Source organism: Aspergillus caelatus (assembly GCF_009193585.1).
Source record: "Aspergillus caelatus strain CBS 763.97 unplaced genomic scaffold BDV27scaffold_160, whole genome shotgun sequence".
Lineage (NCBI taxonomy): Eukaryota > Fungi > Ascomycota > Eurotiomycetes > Eurotiales > Aspergillaceae > Aspergillus > Aspergillus caelatus.
The window spans coordinates 55,585-74,950 of NW_022475423.1; the positions used below are offsets into that span (position 1 = coordinate 55,585).

General features: G+C 47.7%; 5 protein-coding genes across 5 annotated transcripts; 2 read left to right on the top strand and 3 right to left on the bottom strand.

The window, feature by feature from the left end:
- Positions 1 to 1,027: 1,027 nt before the first annotated feature.
- Positions 1,028 to 5,331, bottom strand: BDV27DRAFT_24937 (peroxidase/cytochrome P450 family protein). Its single transcript, XM_032076127.1, has 12 exons — positions 4,762 to 5,331; positions 4,591 to 4,688; positions 4,286 to 4,527; positions 3,883 to 4,228; positions 3,741 to 3,831; positions 3,360 to 3,690; positions 2,959 to 3,302; positions 2,416 to 2,903; positions 1,945 to 2,359; positions 1,656 to 1,892; positions 1,309 to 1,588; positions 1,028 to 1,243 (listed from the first exon to the last, which is right to left on the bottom strand). The coding sequence occupies exons 1-12, from the start codon at positions 5,176 to 5,178 to the stop codon at positions 1,185 to 1,187; spliced, it is 3,348 nt and encodes a 1,115-aa protein (XP_031924927.1). The 5' UTR covers positions 5,179 to 5,331; the 3' UTR covers positions 1,028 to 1,184.
- A 3,433-nt stretch (positions 5,332 to 8,764) lies between these two features.
- On the top strand, positions 8,765 to 10,946 carry BDV27DRAFT_132434 (T6SS phospholipase effector Tle1-like catalytic domain-containing protein). The gene is made up of 2 exons (XM_032067884.1): positions 8,765 to 8,967; positions 9,061 to 10,946. The coding sequence occupies exons 1-2, from the start codon at positions 8,848 to 8,850 to the stop codon at positions 10,867 to 10,869; spliced, it is 1,929 nt and encodes a 642-aa protein (XP_031924928.1). The 5' UTR covers positions 8,765 to 8,847; the 3' UTR covers positions 10,870 to 10,946.
- Positions 10,947 to 12,141: 1,195 nt separating this feature from the next.
- Positions 12,142 to 14,000, top strand: BDV27DRAFT_132435 (uncharacterized protein). The gene has a single exon (XM_032067885.1). It carries the CDS (start codon positions 12,263 to 12,265, stop codon positions 13,259 to 13,261), a length of 999 nt encoding a protein of 332 aa, XP_031924929.1. The 5' UTR covers positions 12,142 to 12,262; the 3' UTR covers positions 13,262 to 14,000.
- Positions 14,001 to 14,121: 121 nt separating this feature from the next.
- Positions 14,122 to 15,847, bottom strand: BDV27DRAFT_160339 (flavin monoamine oxidase family protein; the record flags this gene model as incomplete). Its single annotated transcript, XM_032073009.1, has 4 exons — positions 14,122 to 15,110; positions 15,169 to 15,557; positions 15,623 to 15,660; positions 15,722 to 15,847. 4 exons carry the CDS (start codon positions 15,845 to 15,847, stop codon positions 14,122 to 14,124), a joined length of 1,542 nt encoding a protein of 513 aa, XP_031924930.1.
- A 962-nt stretch (positions 15,848 to 16,809) lies between these two features.
- BDV27DRAFT_160340 (homeobox domain-containing protein) lies at positions 16,810 to 18,697 on the bottom strand (the record flags this gene model as incomplete). Its single annotated transcript, XM_032073010.1, has 3 exons — positions 16,810 to 18,270; positions 18,340 to 18,451; positions 18,516 to 18,697. The coding sequence occupies 3 exons, from the start codon at positions 18,695 to 18,697 to the stop codon at positions 16,810 to 16,812; spliced, it is 1,755 nt and encodes a 584-aa protein (XP_031924931.1).
- Between the last annotated feature and the right edge of the window lie 669 nt (positions 18,698 to 19,366).

A 19,366-nucleotide genomic window follows, 5' to 3' on the forward strand; every position in this document is an offset into this window, starting at 1 on the left:
AGTACTTTACTAGTTTCACTTCTCAAAGACTCATAAATATCCAAGTACAGAGTGCTTATACTTATATTAAATGACCCACCGTCCAGAATACGAAATACAAAAAAAGACAACGGATAACATCGGGAAAGAAATCCGAGCTACTATCCAACTATAAAACAATAGTAACCAACTAGCTTCAATTTTTAAATATAAATCCGCTTGCTCTTTGGAACCACAACCTTTTCCTCTGGTTATTAGGTAAAGCAATAGTACAGGGGGAACAACCCAGAAGGAAAAGACAAAGAAAAGTAAAAAGAAAAATGAAATAAAATAAAGATACTCCTCAGGACAAGACACGTCATATTAAAATGCCCAACTACGCCGCCTGTCATATTTCAAGTTCGATACCCCAATGTTCGGTGGGGAGGAAAGCCGGCGCTAGATATGCAGTCTATATTAAGCTGACTTGGGTGGCATGATACCGTAATCGGGAGTTTGGAAGCTCTATGTATTACGATATGTAACCTGTCATGGCCAGAGGGTGTCAAATTTACCTGTCAGATGGTGAGGTTGGCTCAATCTCCCAGGACTGGATGGGAGGTGTTCGTTTGGGTGAAGATAATTTGAAGGCGAGCTGTCGGTGAGATGTTGCACGATTAGGGTTGAGTCATGCTTGGGGGATTGAGATCGTACCCGTGAAGGAGTCGTTGGACTAGGAATGTATTAGGTTTGCTTAGAGAGACGGAAAGAGGATATGGCATTTACCTTGTCGGGTATGACTACGCTCGACATAGATGATGAGTCCGAGCCTGGTGTGGCTCGAACTGGGGTCTTGAATCAATGTTATACAAGGATTTTGGTCTTGGAAGAGAGAGAGATGGGCAAACAGACGACCGAACAGCGACCAGCTACGGCTAGGACAGGACTACAGAAAATAACATAAAGGCCAAGAAACAGCTCCAATGATATACAGCGAACACGTTTAACAAAATCAGAACCAGCTTTGTAATCAGTTTTGCGTGGCAAAAACAAGGAACTAACATTGTTGCTACATTTGTAGTATATAATTATAGGGTCAATATCAACTAAACATAAAAGCATACAAGTTCAAACAGAACAAGGATATCTCGCAAAACCATTTTCGAATACAATATCACACGTTATTCAGTCTCGACGATTAGATCAATTTCCTAAATATCGGTTGTTTAGGAGGTGAGGCGCTTCTTGGGAGCGGGAATTGCACCATCGAAGTGGACCTTGAAGGCTACAGAGTGGGCAGAGGTTAGTTTCCTACCTAGCACACCAGGAGCTGTACCAGGGACAACTTACTCGTTGGGAATGGAGAGTAGCTTCCCCAATCCTCACGCAGGTAGACGTAGTAACCACCCTCACGGTGGATCTTCTTCAGCTCACCCTGGGGGCCGGGTGCACGCCGAAGGTTGTCCAAGCCGCCGACAACACGTAACATGGACGTCAATGCAAGCAAGGTCGTTTCCTTGCCCAAGCCAGTATGTGGACCAAGGCCGTACTGGATGTAGGATTCCAGAGGACGGTCCAAATGCACTTCATTGGGATCTGGGAAGACCTGAGGATCACGGTTGGCTTTGACCTGTTGGATGTTAGTCATGCCACTGCTGCGAGCTTTGCGGGACAATATTTATCGAGAAGACACTTACAGCACCAACGAATACCCTGTCACCGTGTTTGATGTTGACATCTCCGGTCTCATCACTCATGCTGAAGTCAGTCTGAGCTTCGCGATAGGATCCAAATGTGCCATTCAGACGGAACCCTTCCAGGCAGTAGCGCATCAGCTTGTCTTCGGCATCTTTGCTGTCCTCCTTGGCAAGGCGGTTAATCTCAGGGAGGTGCTTCTTGCCCTCAGAAAGATAATAGTCGATGATTTGAGTGAACTGTTCAAAGGTGTCAACAGCAAGCACCGAAACAAGAATAGATGGGGCTTACCATTTGAGCCTGGTTGTGGACCATCGCCACAGCCGCTGGTAGAACCTGAGAATAGGCGACATCGGAAACACCCAAGCCACTTTCTAGAAGCTTTTTGATCAATTGATCACCGTATTCCTTCAAGGCGTTGTGATCATTACGGCGATTGCCAATGATGCCGCTGAGGAAACCAGGAGAGTTGATAGATTTGATGTGGCTCTCAACGGAGTGGCCCAGCTGCTGAGAGACCGCGCGAGCCGCGTGATGAAGAGAGAAAGACTTGGCCTCATCGACATCGAAGAAAATGCTAGTAAAGATTACTGCCATACTCATGAAGGTCTCGTTGTCGGTAAAGACTCCGCGCGAATTCTCCTTAGTCTTCAACGGAAGGGAGAACAGTTTCGATGCAAAGTGAACAGGCGCTAGGTTTCCAATACTACGGGCATGATCAGCTCTTGTACTGCGGCCGTAATGTTAATCAAGGTAGCTTACTCCCGTGTGATATCAACTTGCTTGATTCCCGCAAGATTTCCAGACTTTTCTTGTAAAAGCTTGGCAGTGATGTCTTCATAAAATTCCTTGATGCTGTTACGCCACTGGTCATTGTTCAATGATTTACTCCAGAAATCATCGCCGCCTTTGGCAGAGGCGAGGGGGGTAATGCCGTTCCAGACCACGCGGAAGTCCTCTTCCCGTTCCAAAGCCAGCTTGACATTAGGATAGGATACCAGGTTCACAGGGGAAGGGGTAAAGGATGGGCGTTCGTAAGAAAAGTGAGACTCCCTACCCAGATCCTTCATAATGTTCCTGTTCTCGCTGGGGATGGTCATGGGATAATGAGCATAGATGGAATCAGGCTTGAACCAATTCGGGAAGGCTCTGGTCGCAAGCTTGTAGAAGACACATCCCTGGTTGACGTTCAGGTCGTAACGAACCTCATTGTATCCCCAGTTAGTCAGGTTCCTGGGGTTGTAATCGACCTATAGCACACGTTAGGCAAACAGTATCATTATCTCCTGGGAAGGACGAACTTACAGTGTAGAACCGATCACCCCGGACGAGAGCCACAGCGTCAGACAGAACCGCACGAGAGATCGTATATGTAGGAGCAATTCCAACACCGGGCACCATAGGTTCCTTGGCCTCCTCAGCAACAATACCGGGGTAGAGTTCCACGAAGTCTGGGTGGCCGTATAGATGACGGAGGGCCTCTGCAACTTCCTCATTGGAATTGATATCCTCAAACCTCTCATACGGCTTCAAGTCAAAGAACTTGCGAAATTCGTTAAGGGAGCCAACATTCCAGCTACGTGCCTGATCAATACCCATAATCTCGACTGCTCGGAGGCACTTGGGCACGTTACGAGCGCCAAATGATCCTATTGAAAGACACTTAGTTTGTTGGTTCAGCACTTATTGTTGTGTAGGGAACTCACCGGCAACGTCCTCGATTGCATTGGCAAGGATGTTTACGAGTTCTTCGTCCTTGAAAGTGCCATCCTCTTGACGTTGGAGATGGGCAAAGGTACGCTGCGAAGGGTCCTTCGAAAGGCCCATGGCGTACTTGCCAAGTCCCATTTTAAGGTCTCTGACTGTAACCTCCTCGGCGGGCTTTCCCATCAGCTCCTCATAGATCTGTTCGGTCCATTTCTCGTCGTTGGCGCTGATCGCAGAATGCCAGCGATAGGCAAGGTTGAACTCGACAGAGCATTGGTTACCCAGGCCAGATGGTGTGGGATCGTTGCCCTCCATTTGCGCTCGTGGATCCTGTTTGTGATTAGTTCTCCTCGCAGCATCAAACAGGAGTGCCGACTCACCAGACACCACGTGCTGTTAACTCTGTTCAAGTTGACGATCGTACGCAGGTAATCATATAAGGTAATATTGATATACAAACCACACGTGATTCTGCGGTAGGTTAGAACAGCTCTTAATCTGTGGGACATAAGATGAACATACAAGCGACCTGTCTGGAAGAGATCTTCATCGTATTTCGCCCATGCCTTCTTGGCCTGCTCTTCGTTAAGGGTAGGCCTGGGCTTGGTGAAACGACCGTTTTCATTGACTTCGGCCAATTGTTCTACCACATAGTTGTGGAACCTATTCAGCATCACTAGCATAACGCAGCAGGCAGCAGGGAAAGCCTGAAGTCGGGGCTCGGAAAATGAATCAGGCTTCAGTTTGCCATCTTTATGGGTACGGATCAAGTCTTGCTCTTCTTGAACATCACCGTATAAGATAGAGAGGTCCAAATAACCCGAAGTTTTGTTAATATGGGGGTTCCTCGGATCAGTCTGGAAAATATCTAGCAGAGCCTTAGCATGGAATCATGGCGTTGTGTCACCCATAATTGTGAACTCACCGTGAATGATCAAAGAGGCCCAGTCGAAGAAAAGACTTGAGACTTTGTTCGGGTGAGGGTTGAACTTGTCACGAGCAAAGAGACAGTCAAACACCAAGCCCGCGTCAGGCAAGCCACCTGGCTGGATTGTAAGGGGAGCGATCGATCTCGCATATGGCGTGTTGGCAGCACCCAGCCACGGCAAGGTAGGGTTGTTGTTAGAGCCATCAGCGGATCGGTAGGAATACTCGGGGCCCACGTATCTATGCTTGTATTAGCACCGCTCTAATTAAGCTTCCACAGATTCTTGCATCAATTATACTCACGAGAGTGGCGGATGGGGTAAAGAGTCCCAAAGCTGATTCAGAAACAGGTTTGTGGCCTTGGTGCGATTCTCCGAGTTGTCTGGGAGATTACTAGCCATCTATGCCCAGACAAATTATTGTCAATGAATGCTGTTCTCTCACTAAATCGCCCATATGATTGACAAATCTTACTTTGATAACTTTCTCCATAAACATCGTTTTATCGTTAACGGGCTCATTCTTCAACTTCTGTATGCCCAGTTGCTTCAGGGTTGAAGCATCTTGGAAGGTAAGAGCTTTGACGTCTTGTACGAGACTACCATGGCGATGTTCAAACGTCGCGCCGTCACCAGTCTGGTTCGGCAGAGGGGTTGGCGAAGCATGGAGGACTTGCGCATACTTGTCGAAAACCGACGCGCCATCGGCTTCCTTGCGGCTTGGTTCTTGATCCGCAGACTTGCGCACCGGTGACACTTTGGACTGCCGCTTGTCTCCATTCACCGGAGTGCCGTTCTGAGTGCCATTCTGGGTGCCATTTTGAGCGCCATTTTGCTTGGTTTCGCGGTCATTCTTTGACTTTTTGAAATTTGTAGAAAATCTCCGCAACATTATGATTATGGTATATGAACAAATGCGCAATGTGAACGATTCAGGATAAATAACTCAAAGGCGCGAAGCGGGGTATAAAAGGAAGCGAACAATAATGGAAAGCGGAGGAGAATCTCGACCGACAAATGCTAAAAGAAGTTTCCCATGTGTCGCGTCGTACGGAGCAGTAGCTTTTAAAAGCGCAACACAGCATGGAGTCAAATCGCTACCACAGCTGTGGGTGGATCTTGGCCGCCGAATCCGATTGACAGCAAAACTAATTAATCAGTCTAGGGGTAGATTAATTATCGCACAGCTGAAATTCGTCTTGGATACTGTCAAGTAATAATACCTACCATATGGTTTAGACCCGTGGGTGGCGCAAGAAGGATCATGTTTGGTCAATTTTTGTCGACCTGGGACGAGAGTGGACTCAGTGGAGATGTTCAGATTGGCCAGTCAAGGGGGCTTCCTCGACTGAGCAAGGTACACTTTTCCTATCTGTTCAGCTTCAAGGACACCGCACGCTGCGCATTGACGCCGTGTCGTGGAAGGGATCTGTAGGCAGATATGGAGTAATTCTTCGCTGGCCACTGTAGTACCGTGCAGTCGACCCACCGGCATAGGAAAAGTTTAATCGTGAGTTTGCATTACAGGAATTCAGCATCATTGTATTGGTGAACAGGCCAGCTGATCTTTTGGTCCACTGTGGTAAGTGTACACAGTAGCCAGCCACCAAACAAAAGTGGAATCTGCAGCGATCGCGAAGATGCCAAGTTGATAATCATGGTAAGGTGGAACCATGAAATTGGAAGAACGCAGGCTCCACCTCGGCTCCAGACTGCCAATTGTAGAGCCCTGTTTTTACTGGCCCAAGCTCCAAGCTAAGTGCTCCGAAATCATTGGCGGGGGGGCATGCTATCCGTGAGCACGATACCGACGAACATGAATCAGTCCTCCGTGGCATAGTATTGTGGGCACGCCAGCTGGAGACATACTTTCCTAGCTCCTCCCATACCCACTGTCCCTCACCGATCAACATCATGCGTAATCTCAAACTTTGATCTTTTTTGGATGGTTCCCGAGCATGTACGGAGTAAGGGTGTAAGCCTTAAACGGAGTGTATGAAGTGGTAGGTACAGATCATTCGATGTCAGCAACGAAGGACCTCTGGCGAGACTGAGTGAGAAAGGTTATATCATTGTGGAAGCATTGGCACAACAGAGTAAGCACGATCAATGGTGTCATAGTTTTTTTTTTTTTTTTTTTTTGCGAGAGCATTACGGGCTTTCGGCAGACTTTTCTCGCCCAAGCCATGATCTTGTCATGATGGAGTCCAATGGAGAATAGCTAATTCCTAATTTGTAGCCACGCGCTCGAACACGGGATCATCGTCATTTAACTTTCTGTTAGTATTGTGATCCCGGTGGAGTCCCGTGGGTAAACCCTCGCTAATGGGAGTCAAAAAGAAAAGTCGAAAGGGGGAAAAAAAAAAAAGAGAGGTACGGAGTCCACACGGATGAAACCTGTTCAGGTGGTTGTCAAAAATTCAAAAAAGAAAAGAAAACAAAGTTAGTTCCCCTATTATATTTTTGACTTTCAGGTGCTTTCGAACAAGGCCATTTATAGACTGACATATCATGCTGCAGGTAGGAAGCACTTCTACGGAGTACTCCGTACTTAGTAGTAGTAGTATACCTTTGGGTGGTACAATACGGTACGATAGTAACAATACCATCTGAAGATCACCAACTTGATCGACGAAATCTATGTGTTCGCCAATACAGTAGTAACCCAATCGATCTGAGGACAGTCCGTGTCTTAGCGTCGGTGGACAACCAATCTTGGTCCTTAATTAAGGGATGGTTTAGGTAATTCCTTGCAGCCTTAGGTTCCCAAAGTACCCTGTGGTTGATACTAGACAAGAGCAACAAAATAGATTATTAAATTAATAAATCGTGGCGGACCGTGTTCAAACTTCAAAAACTCTCACTCACACATCCACACACCCAACCTCCTAACCACTTTTCATACAAACTGGCAGTGCAGATTAATCAGTGCGAGGGTCTGAATTGTCGTGATTTTATTAAGGTTAACTTTGCTCACCCTACAGGAGTTATTGATGTATTGCTGCTTTCCTTATAAGGCCAGTGGTATAGCACTCTCATGCCTCAATGAAATATATACGTGCTCTAAGGTAGATGGAATCTAGAATTTTAAGTTGGTTTTTCTGACACTTTTGGTAGCTCGAGCGAGTTGACAGCCCACGCAAGCTGAACGCCGGCATTGGGGGGCATTGGGACCAATCCATTGGAGCCCGACCGGGTGTTGCCGAATGGTTCGTGACGGACCTGACGGCTGGGGCCAAAGAGATTCCCCACATGAACCAACAACTTCGTCCAAAATTTCTCCTTATGGCGGTGTGTGCTCCATAGACTATCGAGACTTATGATGAAGAACCAATGGTCTCAGTACCGAAAATCTTTTGTTTGCTTAGTATCTTGTATGGCTTCTACTTCTTTTTCTTTTTTCTCTTTTTCCTTCCCCTCTCAGATTCCCCCCTTTCTTTCCCCCCCCCCTCGATCAATCCCTTGCTTCTGCTAACCAGAGATCAACGTACCCAAAACACACGCGATTCGGTGTGACACTGTGAGAGGTAGCTTAATGACTCAAATATGACCTGCGTATTGCAAGGCTCGTATGTATGTAACATAATGTAGACGGAGTCTGCAAAGTATGCGCTAAAGGTGACCCACCATCCACGAATCCCCACAAGACGAAATGCCTGGAAAAGATCGTCCCTGACGTACGGGTCGCATACGAGAACTGTTCCGTAATCAATTACAAATTTTTGAACCTCACGCTTGAGATCAACGAACCAAATTGACCATGGTTTTGGCCATCAATCACAGTTCCCATTCCCCGAGACTGGCTGATCTCGGGCTATCTCATTTGATGATAGGGTCTTGCCGTCATGCAAAGAGACGATCATTTGTCTGAGTTTATCCACCATTTCCCCTCTTTCGTTCCTTTTCTCCTTTCTTCTTCCCAATTTTCTTTTGTTTTCTTTTTTTTTTTTTTTGTCCTTCTCATGACATTGCAGCTTGAGAAAAATCCAATCATTGCTAATTATTGGCTTCCGCTGCAGCTGACATCCCGGCACAACCCGCTTTAGGGGAAAGGCTGAGAAGGAAAAAGGGAAAAAGGAAATAGACAATGAAAATTCAAAGGAAAAGAAAAGAAAACCAAGACGTATGATGCGCGGTAGTCCCGAGAAACAGATGAATTTTTACACCATTACAAGCCTTGTAAGGGTTGGTGCAAGTTGAGGAATGTGTCTACTCGTACATTTTGACCAACCACCTTCTTTGCTCCACTCAGGAGGCTTACATCGACGTATCATTTGGCCGAACCCAAGGCTATGATGCAGACAGCGGGCTCTAAAACAGGGTGCGTCCTCTTTACACTCCATCCCTCCGCACCATGTTCCTGGACATCCACGACCCATAGGGCCTGAGAGGCATACTTTCGGGGATAGGCGCATGTGCTTGCGAGTATTAGCCGTCGGCGAATATATGTATATCCACATCTTCCCCCCCCCCCCTCCAAGATACCTGAACGTGTCGACTGCGCTGGCAGGTGTTCCCTTAAGCTACACTCCCTATCCCTTTTCTGCTCTGAACGACGAACATGGCTGCAGAAGAGTTGAGACTGACCCCCGTGCCAAAACAATTTGTTTTGTGTTTCGATGGCACTGGAAACAGGTTTAACGGGGATAGGTCGGACAGTAATGTTCTGAAGATTTTTCGAGTAAGTTGACCCAACCCAGAGAATCGTGAGACTCAGAGGGTTTTATGTAGACCGTAAGCCAATATACTGATCAGTCACTGATGCTGCAACCAGATGCTCGATCGCAGCGAAGGTAATCAATTTCATTATTACCAGCCAGGGATTGGAACTTATGTAACTTCAAAGTCCCTTTCCAGTTCTGGCCGCTTCCACCGGATTAGGTCCGCATATCTGAAAGCAAAGGACTCCGCAGTCGGATCCTCCTTCGCTGACCATGTCATGGGCGGATACAAGTTCCTCATGCGATATTATACGCCTGGAGATGAGATTTCCTTCATAGGCTTCAGTCGAGGTGCCTATATTGCTCGCTTCCTTGCGGAAATGCTGGATTCCATCGGCTTGCTCGAGGCTGGCAATGAGGAACTCGTTCGATTTGCATGGAAAACCTTTGCCAAATGGCAGATGAGACGTGATACCCATAAAGATAGTGCCGAAACAGATAAACTGTTTGATTATATGAGGGCCTTCCGTGAGACATTCTGTCGACCAATCGACCCCAGAATTAAGTTCATGGGACTGTTTGATACTGTGAATAGTGTGCCTGCGTTTGAGTCCGCGTGGATGCAAAGAAGCAAGTTCCCATATACCGCTCGCAGCTCAGCCAAGGTCATTCGACATGCAGTGGGGATCGATGAGCGGCGTGCCAAATTTCGGCAGGACCTGATCTCCGAGATCAAACCGTGCTGTGAGGAGAAAAAGTCTACCTACTGGAAACACCATTGGCCCCGGTTTCACCATACTCCAAGAAAGTCCCCTCAAAAAACGTCCCTTGGTCTCCCCAAAATCGTCGTCAGCAGAGGTACTAATGAGAATAGCCCCTCTCAACAGAGGCCCGGGGAGACTGAATCTGTACACCACAGTGTGCGAAGTTCAAACCAGAGTATATACAGCACAAGCCATCGATACCGTGCACGACGACGGCGCTCCCAGAGACAGCTCAGTCTGGCTGTTCCCATGGCAGCAGTGTCCACAGAGGATGTAGCATCCATCAAGAGTGAGAAATCGGGCCTCTCGCTTCAAGTGCCACACGAACGTATTGGGGGAGAGGATTACGACGAGGATCAGGACCAGGACATCCAGGAAGTATGGTTTCCGGGAGGTCACGCAGATATCGGCGGAGGATGGCAACAGGGGCCCAAAGATTGGCCACTCAGTCACGCACCATTGGTTTGGATGGTTCAGGAGGCCCAGCGCGCTGGACTTCAATTTGACCCTGATAAGATGGAGGACTTTGAATGTTACGATGAGGATTACTCACCCATTCGTGAAACCATGCACTGGAACCCTGATATCAGTGTGGGCCAAGATGGTCATCCGTTGACACCAATTTCAAGTAACGAACTGAAAGCCCAAGTCGCCGCCGTTTACGGGGATAAGGATGAGAAACAATTCACAAATGAATCTAACTCCACATTTCTGAAGGCACTCCAGGAGTCCTGTAAGGCCCCAATCCATGACTGTCTGAAATTCGGCAGTGGCATATCAGATCTATCGGTTCTCACATGGAAAATGATGGAGTACCTCCCATTCCGTCGAATGGATCTGCAAAAAGATGGATCATGGAAACCGATCCGGTGGCCGCTACCGTGCGGAGAGGTTCGTGACATTCCAGACGACGCTCACATCCATATATCTGCAATTCGTCGAATGTATATGGATGCTGACTACCGCCCTGGTAACTTGATCGTTGGAGGGGGTGGTCGTGGTGTTCTGCGAGCCCCTCCAGAAAAAGGAATTGGACAATGGGCACTTAGAGGCCATAAAGGCGATATTGTACGACAAGTGTACGTGGCAGTGCGGGAAGAGAAACAGGAGCCTAAGGCCTCGACTGTTTGCAAGGATGAGGAGCATGAGCATCACTGAGACAACGTACCTTGAAGTTGGGAACATGTTTCCCTTCCGTTTTACTTTTCTTTCCCGTCTTTTTCCTTTTCCATTCCTAATACCCTCAATAACCCTAGTAGTCCCTTACGCACGTCACACGATAGTGATATATAAGAAGCCCTTTGGATCATCTGTCTTGCTGCCGCTCTTTTATCTCTCATTACCTTTTCTTTCATCCAACCTTTCTATATGTTCCGTCTAACGGATGTGTTTGTGCCTTTGTCCGTTAACTTAGCAAGAAACGGACCCATATGCTAGGACCAGGATCATAATTTTCTAGTTCTTGTTAAACAGCATTCCTAGGAGCTATCTACGTACTATATATCTCTCATCGATTGACCTTCCAAAACCAATTCTTCTACCACCTACAGGTTGATTTTAAAGGCAAAGATATATTTCAAAGAGCAGTGCACTGATGCAGACTACCCCATAAAACGAATGGCTGTGTCTGATGCAGCTATTTGGAAGCGCAGATCAAAGCAGTTCCCCCCTCCACACCGCTTCATACACCACTTTTGAATTTAATTGTCGAGATATGCACTTATTTAGTACCTTCTTGCTAGTCCATTCCACCATTCCACGTACACTGCTGGTCATGATGTTAGCTCCTGTATTCGACGGCAGAGAGAAGATAAATAACAGGTGATTCTATTTGCTGTGATCCACACCCAATAACTGCTATATTCAATCCGTTAATACTATCGTATTTTCTCCGTCATTCAGTCCATCTCCGAAAATATCATATTAGGACGCGCACGACAACAGCTATCCCTCCCGGACTGGAGCGCGCAACAAAAGGGCTGGGGTAAACGGATAAGTGAAATCACCACCATACGTGGTTATTGGGCATGAGGTCAGGTGCATGTTAGAGGTGAGCGGAGAAAAAAAAGGAACACCTTGGTATTCGGGACGTAGGAAGACGGAACGCTTTTCGTCAGGGTACGGTTATTCCTTAATTATTTCTTTTCATTTTCAGTTTACTTTTATCTAAAATTTTTGGTATGAAGTGAGAGAGAAAAAAAAAAAGATGTCTGATATGAGAGATTATAACTCCCAATATATAAAGGTAGTTATAAAATCTCCATCCTCTGATTATTGATATACATATTGGAGGCGGTGGAGCACGGAGAAAACTAAACCTCTTGTGGTTTGGCATGAGCGATTTCATTGGTCGCAGCGGCCTTTCCTTTCCCATCACCCGCGCCTCTTTCCTCCCCTTCTTCTCTCTTTTTCAAGTCCGTGACTTCGAAAGTCTTGACTTCACCACTCAACTTTACTCCCTTCCCCCTATCCCCTGTTTCTCGCTCGTCCCGTACACCCTCTCCAACCAGCATGAGGCCGATTTAACCCGACTAACGAATCGAAGACGGATATGGAAACGTCTCACTATCTATCCCCAGAGGGGATATTACTACCCCCTAGTCCCGTGGAATCGGTGGACTCTCCCGAACCGACAGCGCCGGGGTCCGCTGAAGACCGCGAGAAAGACGTCATGATAACTCTGTCACGTCCCCCGGCCCCTTCGCCGAGTCGCTCGCCCTTTGCCCGCTCCCATTTTCGGTCCCGATCTCTGGCTGAGGTATCTGGTCTACCTCCTATGACGCGCGCTCACTCTACCCCGGGACTGGACTCACGGGGCAGGTATATCTTCGTTCATGGTCGCGATGCACCAACAAGCTCACCTGAGAATGCCGCGAAACGCCATCTACCATTCCAGGTCCCAATGGGGGACAGCCTAGAGTCTAGAATGATACCCTTGAACATCTCGGAGCCCATTCTGGAGTATGCTGAACTGGACACCGCGATGCCATCTTCCTCTTCAACGCAGGCAGAACCTCGCACAGCCTCGCCTGTGCTATCCAACACTTTCCCCCGGATGACCCGCCGACGACCGTCATCACCTCTACATCTTAACCCGATGAATTCCACTGTTCAGTCGGCCAGCAGCCCCTCTTCCGCACACTCGTCTCCGATAATTCTCAACTCCAGATTCAACGAATCCTTTCCCGGCTATTCGACGTCTTCTGCTTCATCAATGCCCTCGACACCAACAAGTCTTCGCTCGCGGAGTCCGAGTATCTCATCTTTAGAGACTATCCCTGACATTCCCGATGCCGAAGCCGCGGCTATTGAAGCTGATAGGATCGCTGCCTTGAAAGCTGCGGCTGATAGAGCAGATGAAGCGGATGCTGCGACGAACGGAAATCGTCGACGAGGGGCGTCAGACGCGTCAGGCCCTTCAAGCTCCCTGATGAACATGCGAACCGTAACAGGAGGGTATGGCCTCAGGACTGATAAGCGGAAACGGTGGAGTGTTTGTGGGGCCGAGCGCCGTCAAGACCTCGACTTGGAAACGATCTGGGAAGATTGATTTGTTGACAACAACGACTTCCTCCGCAACTTCTAACAAATGGTCAAGCAACATACGCTAAATGAAGCAAATTTATGGGCTGTGCTTGGCTTTTAACTAATGGTGTATTGGTTCTCAATTTTGTGTTTTTAAGTTCACCAACTGCGGCTCGGATGTACCTTATAGCTCGACTCTCCGATGTAAGGATTGTGCTACTGATGAAAGCAGCGACGCTTCTGAGCCCCGCGCCCAACTTGCTATTCTACTTCGAAGCAGCCTCTACCTCAACAGAATTGTCCCTGTTGCCGGTAGCATTGACATGTGGTGCTGTATTATACTCTTTTTGATTTGCTGAAAGTTGTCCGGTTTGTAACTGTTACTTGCTCTTTGTTCTGGCGCTCATCTCAGGTGTCGCAATACCCTTTACTGTCCCTAACTCTTGTCTATTGTTTTCAATTCATGTGCCTCACTAAATGGATATGTGGAGATGGAGAGCGCGCAGGTTCGTTGATGCTCTTAGTGGAACCGTTCCATATTGTGGGTTGCACCAGGGCGCAAGGCATTCTGATTATGTACGGGTGGCTTGTCATCCGGGAGGTGTTATCTTATTAGTTTGTTTTCATCTATCAAGCGAGGTTAAGCGTCATTGTTGTGATTCCCCTGTTGCTTTTCATTTTGTTGGAACAATATTTTACATCATGGCTCAACTTGAAATTGCGCGGTGTGTCCCTTGATTGTGTAAATAGCGTGGACTGTTCAATGGCAATCGTACATACTCAAGTATATTTCCTACATCATCCTTCCAAAAGCAGCAAAGCTGCTATATCCATCTATGTGGCATCCACGGATCAGGCGGATAAGGGTATTGTTCGCCACATATCTTAAGCGACGACCTGTTCCCCACTGGCTGAAGGTAAAGAATCATCCCTTTCCAAGCCTAGCCCCAATCTACCAAGACTATACAATTGACAGATTTGTCCAGCAGCACGCTCACCACTCCAGTACGCCCCAGTCGTCGTCCCAAGCGCAACGAACGGCGCCGTATGCTCTCCAGCAAACCACACCCCACGATTCGCCCCGAGTCCCGCTCGCAGAATCTCGATATCCCGATCGCCCTGACTAAGTCCAACTTGGAAGTTGCAATACGACCCATTCCCAGCGTATGGATCATTCTGCCATTGGGTTGCCATTACAGCGAGCGGTTTACAATTGGGTGATGACTCCGAATACCCATGCAGACGGGAGTAGAATGGGCGGAGGAAGTCATCGAGGAAATTGTAGTAGTCTTGAGATGAGGGGTCGAGGTTGGCCACTTTGGAGACTATATAAGTAGCACAGGGTCCGTAAGTGTAGAAGAGAAGAGTTGGATGAGCGCAGTTGACTGGGAGAGCGGCTAAGGATATGCATTCTTGGTTCCAGAGGATACCCTCGGGTCCTTTTGTGTATGTGGGATCGAGGAATTGTGCGAAGGTTGGACACTCGTAGGCGCTGTAACTTGCGGCTCTGCTGGTGGTGAGGTCACTGGGGTCCTTGTGCCAGAAGGCTCGGGGGAATGTGATGTAGACTTTCTCTAGGCGGCCATAGGAGATGTTGTCGATTGCTTGGACGAGACGGGCAGGGAGCTCTGGGGTGAATGCGGAATTATTACGCTTTAGCCAGCCCAGTGGACATGTTACTACCACTTCGTCGAATGTGTGAGTTTCGCCCGTGGCGGTTGTTAATGTTGTTTTGTGAGGGGCGTTTAGGTCTTGTTGGACGTCGGAGTGGATGCTGGTGATTGGTTGGTTGAATCGGATATCGGCATGTTGCAGAGCGGCCCTGGAGATGTGGGCTAGTATGCTTTTGTAAGTGGAGGCTACAAAGTAGTTGTCTGGTATTCGATGGTCAGTCGAGGGTACTGTATGTGAGTGACGGTGTGGAGAACGTACTGCCATCTATACATTCTTCCAGGCAGAAGAACTTCAGACTTTGCCTTTCGATTGGGTCGCCGACATATGCTCCCCATAATCTGCAGGTTTCAATACACCATTTCTTCTCTTCTGGAGTAAGGTCTGTTTTCTCGATTTTATCTAGGAAGAAGTCGAACAGACTTCGTTCCGGCGGGATAGTATCTTTATAAGCGTTACTGTACTTGAATGCTTCGTCAATGGTCGTCCACACGAACTCTGAGATTTTGGTAGCTGTCTTGTCGTTAATGGGGCTTCCATCCATAGAGATCAATGCCTGGTTTCCCTCAAAATCCTCTATGGTCGTTTTTGTCAACTCTGCAATGCCCACTATTGGATTTGTGCCAGTGCCATGGATCCAGTTAGGACCACTTCGTATCATCAGCATGAGTGGTCTTAAAGGAAATGAATGAAAATAGAGAAACAATGCACTCACAGATCGATTAAGCGATTCCCAACCTTGCTTTGGTGTACCTGCTTGGTATTAGTATACCAAATTATTACTCATATAAGTTTGTCTCTTTCGCGTACATACCCTCCCTCCAACTCGGTTTCTAGCTTCGAAGATTGTCACTCGCGCGCCATTTTGAATAAGAATATCTGCGCATCTCAGACCGGAAAAGCCTGCACCAATAATGGCTACATGTGGAATTTTACCCATGTTGATATCGGGGAATACAGGATTGGATTTCTGAGAGAGTAGCGACAGTGGGTAGACTATATTATCTGATTTAGTAGTACAAGTGCGCGAGAGTTTCTGCGCCATCTTCCAGTTAGCTGTATAGATTGATCGATGATGGGGTCAGGAAAATCTAAAATCAAGGCAGGAGATTGAGGGTGGAAACAAGCTCAAAGTACAAAAGCATACAAAACATGACAGAAGAAAAGTGGGTGGCTGATCTGCATTGTTAAGATAGACAGCATTCCTACGATCCATACCAGTGAAAGGCTCCATGATGCAAGTGGCGTATACCTTCACAAATAGATTTCATATAAAAAATAAAAGAATCTCAATGATGAGATTGCCCACTTACCAAAGGTGAAATACACTGACTCGCATGTAAGGGCAGACGAAATAACTGGAGCATCAAACTGACGTGGAATAGAACAGGGGAACTGTAGATAAAGGTACAGAAAGAGTACTTTTAATTCATTTAGATGGTAGAGAGCTCGGGCCACGTGCCACTTGCCGTTGGCTCCTGTTGCCGCCGAAGTCATTAATTTACTTCTCACTATTTTATTTTTAATCTTACTAACGGTAGTCAACAGTGCCCGCATTATATGATATCCTTGATTTTGGTCGTTCATTTCAATCGCTCTATTAGCCTGGAATTAAGTTTGGATATCTTAATATTCGACAGGGTCTCGTCATCAATGTTTGGTAGGTGGTGGTGGTCACAGCCGTGAGGGACGACATCGTATCCCTTTGGAAGCAATGGCTGGGCAACGAAGAAAAAGCACAGTTCAATCATCACAGGTTGAGCATCACAGATCATACATGAAGTCACCGCTTGCTGGCGCTCGCAACTTGAGCATAACTACAAAGGAAATGAATAGGAAACAAAGGAAAATTAACAAAGGAAATAAATAGATCATGGTACAAGGAAACGGGTATCTCTGTTCCTATCGCCATGCACCTTGGCTCAAGGATAAGAGGCCCTGGATGCAATCAAGGTCTTCTTCCTGGCTGGAACCACCCCCACCAGCCATGAATGTAGACACTTCGGTGTCGACTGTTGGCAAAGCTTTCTCGTTTTCGTTTGCTTTACGCTGCGACGCCTGAGAGAGTCGGGAGCGTCTGGCCGTCAGGTCCTTGTTGACTTTTCCATCCTTCCCATTAGCATCCCTCAGGACGGGACGGGATGAATGATGTTGAGAAGCCGCTCGTCGGCGGACACGAGACGTTTGGGTCCCGGGGATCCAGTTCTCCTTGTCTGAATCACCGCATTCTATATCTCCATTGCCTTTTCTTGCCATGCTCTTCGACAATTTCGCTGAGTAAGAGGTGTTTTTATCGTTGGGGACTTCGAGACCAGATTCGAGACGGCCCAACGACGAAACCGCGCGCGACAGTTTTCTCCTCTTTTCCCTTGCAGCATGAGGAACGGGTGTGTTAAGATGTTCGGAGGAGTTGAATGTCGCAGTGTTCTTATACTTTGCCGATAGGCTTCGTGTCAACGAACGAGGACCGCCGGAGCGGAAAAATCCGGGGGATCCTGTATGTGTTCCACTTTGTGAGCTGGATGGGGTGGATAATGCACTCCGGGCATCGGTGTCGAAGACCGATTCCCAATTCCGAGGGTCGCGTGATCGTCCAAAGATCCTTTCCCTTTCGATAGATCCTCTTGGTGTTCCCAGAACCACTGCACTATTGCTTCGCCGAAGTCCCGTGAATCGAGGGGTCCGGGTTGGGAACATTGAAATACGGTTTTTGGATGGCGATGGTTCTCCATCGGCACGGATCACGGCTTTCCCGTCTGAAGACATGGCAATTCGGAGCGCGTTACGGCCTTTGGGCGGGGATGGAGTCAATTCGCCTTCCTTTCTCACCATAGCTTCTCCGTCAAACGATAAGGATATCCGCAGGGACGGTGGTGATCTCATGCTCTGCACTCCACATGGTGTCAAAGGTTGCTGTGCTTCTGATCTTCCCTGCCGAAGGTCCGTGATCGACCGCTTCCTTTTAGCAGAGTTCTGGTATGGTGTATCGGTTGGTACGCTCGCGCGTTCTTGGTTCAATTCGAATTCCGACCGACAGTTTTCGTACGTTCCTTCCTTATTTTCTGGGGCTTCTGATGTTGCTACGCTCGTCTGGGAACTCAAGACGGGCTGCTCGGGTTCTTCTTGGCTTCCACGAACCATATCCGACGCGAAAGAATCATTATCCGAAGCCCGTGTCACCGCATTGTTCTCATTGCTAGGGTCGTCATACTGCTCCGTCCCACTAGAAGAGCCTGGCTCCACAGGTACACTCTCATCGCTGAAACTCTGTTTCGACGCGTCAGACCGAGGAGCCAGCAGCTCATGAGGCTGGAGGGGTTTCGACTTCCGACGATCATTTTGGCGACGGTTTTGAAACCATATCTATGATGTTGGAGAGTAATGGTCAGAACAAAGGAGTGCTAATGACTCAATCTTATCCAAGAGACGTACTTGCACTTCCTTTTCACCCAACGACACGCGACTGACTATGCTGGCCCGGGCGGTCTTATCTGGCTTCGGGTTGCGTTGATATTCTGCCTCCAGAACTGCATGGTCCTCAGGACTGTTGTTTCAGAGTAAGCACGCGTTAGCTGGGTATATCAATGGGGCCGTTCCGCTTAATATACCTTGTGCGGCGACGTTTTTGCCGAGCGAGTAACTTATTATCGACACGCGGGGGAAGGTTCTGGGTTAGGGTTTTCTGCGAGTGTACGAGGAAGGCATAATTGAGAGCAGCCGTGGACTCGGATGCCTGAGCAGTTGACGGAGACGATGAGCATGGCGCAGCAGAAGGCTCCGGGTCAGACATTGTATAGTTGATAAGTCAGGATATAAGCATGAGGGCCCTAGAAGACAATTGCAAGAAAGAAGCAGGAAACCACCAGGAATATAAGAAAGCCAGCACTAGTCCCGTTGGACGTTCTGGGGGGGCTAGTGATCTGGAGCGAAAAGGTGACCCCAAGATGAGTGGGAAAAAAGCGCTTCATCTAATCGCGTCGCGATGTGGACGCGGACGCACCCGTGCAGGCGTTGTAACTCAGCTTAGCTCCGCCCGGAGCACGAGGGTCCAACTTTCTGGAATTTTGAGCTTATTTTCTTTCATTTTTTTTTCCCCCTCTTCTATTTCCTTTAAAGTTCTAAATTAAAATAAAACATCGTTTCTAAAATATAATAACTACATCACCATTGCCAGCACACACTTCATCCCGCTGCCGTAAACAAATCATCTTCATATCGTCCCAATTCTCCGGGCGCGGGGTTGATACGACACCATCGCGGTTGTGGTGTATGTATAGTAACAACTACACCCATACCAACGGTATACAAACGGTTTTATCATACCCTCCAGAATTTCAATATCAGCACCACTACTACCACCACCATCAACCTTGGTTAAAATGCATGAACATTCTAACCTAGGTGGGTATTTTCTTGGCCGACCGATATTCCCCAAATGCGAGGGGAGAACGACGACCTA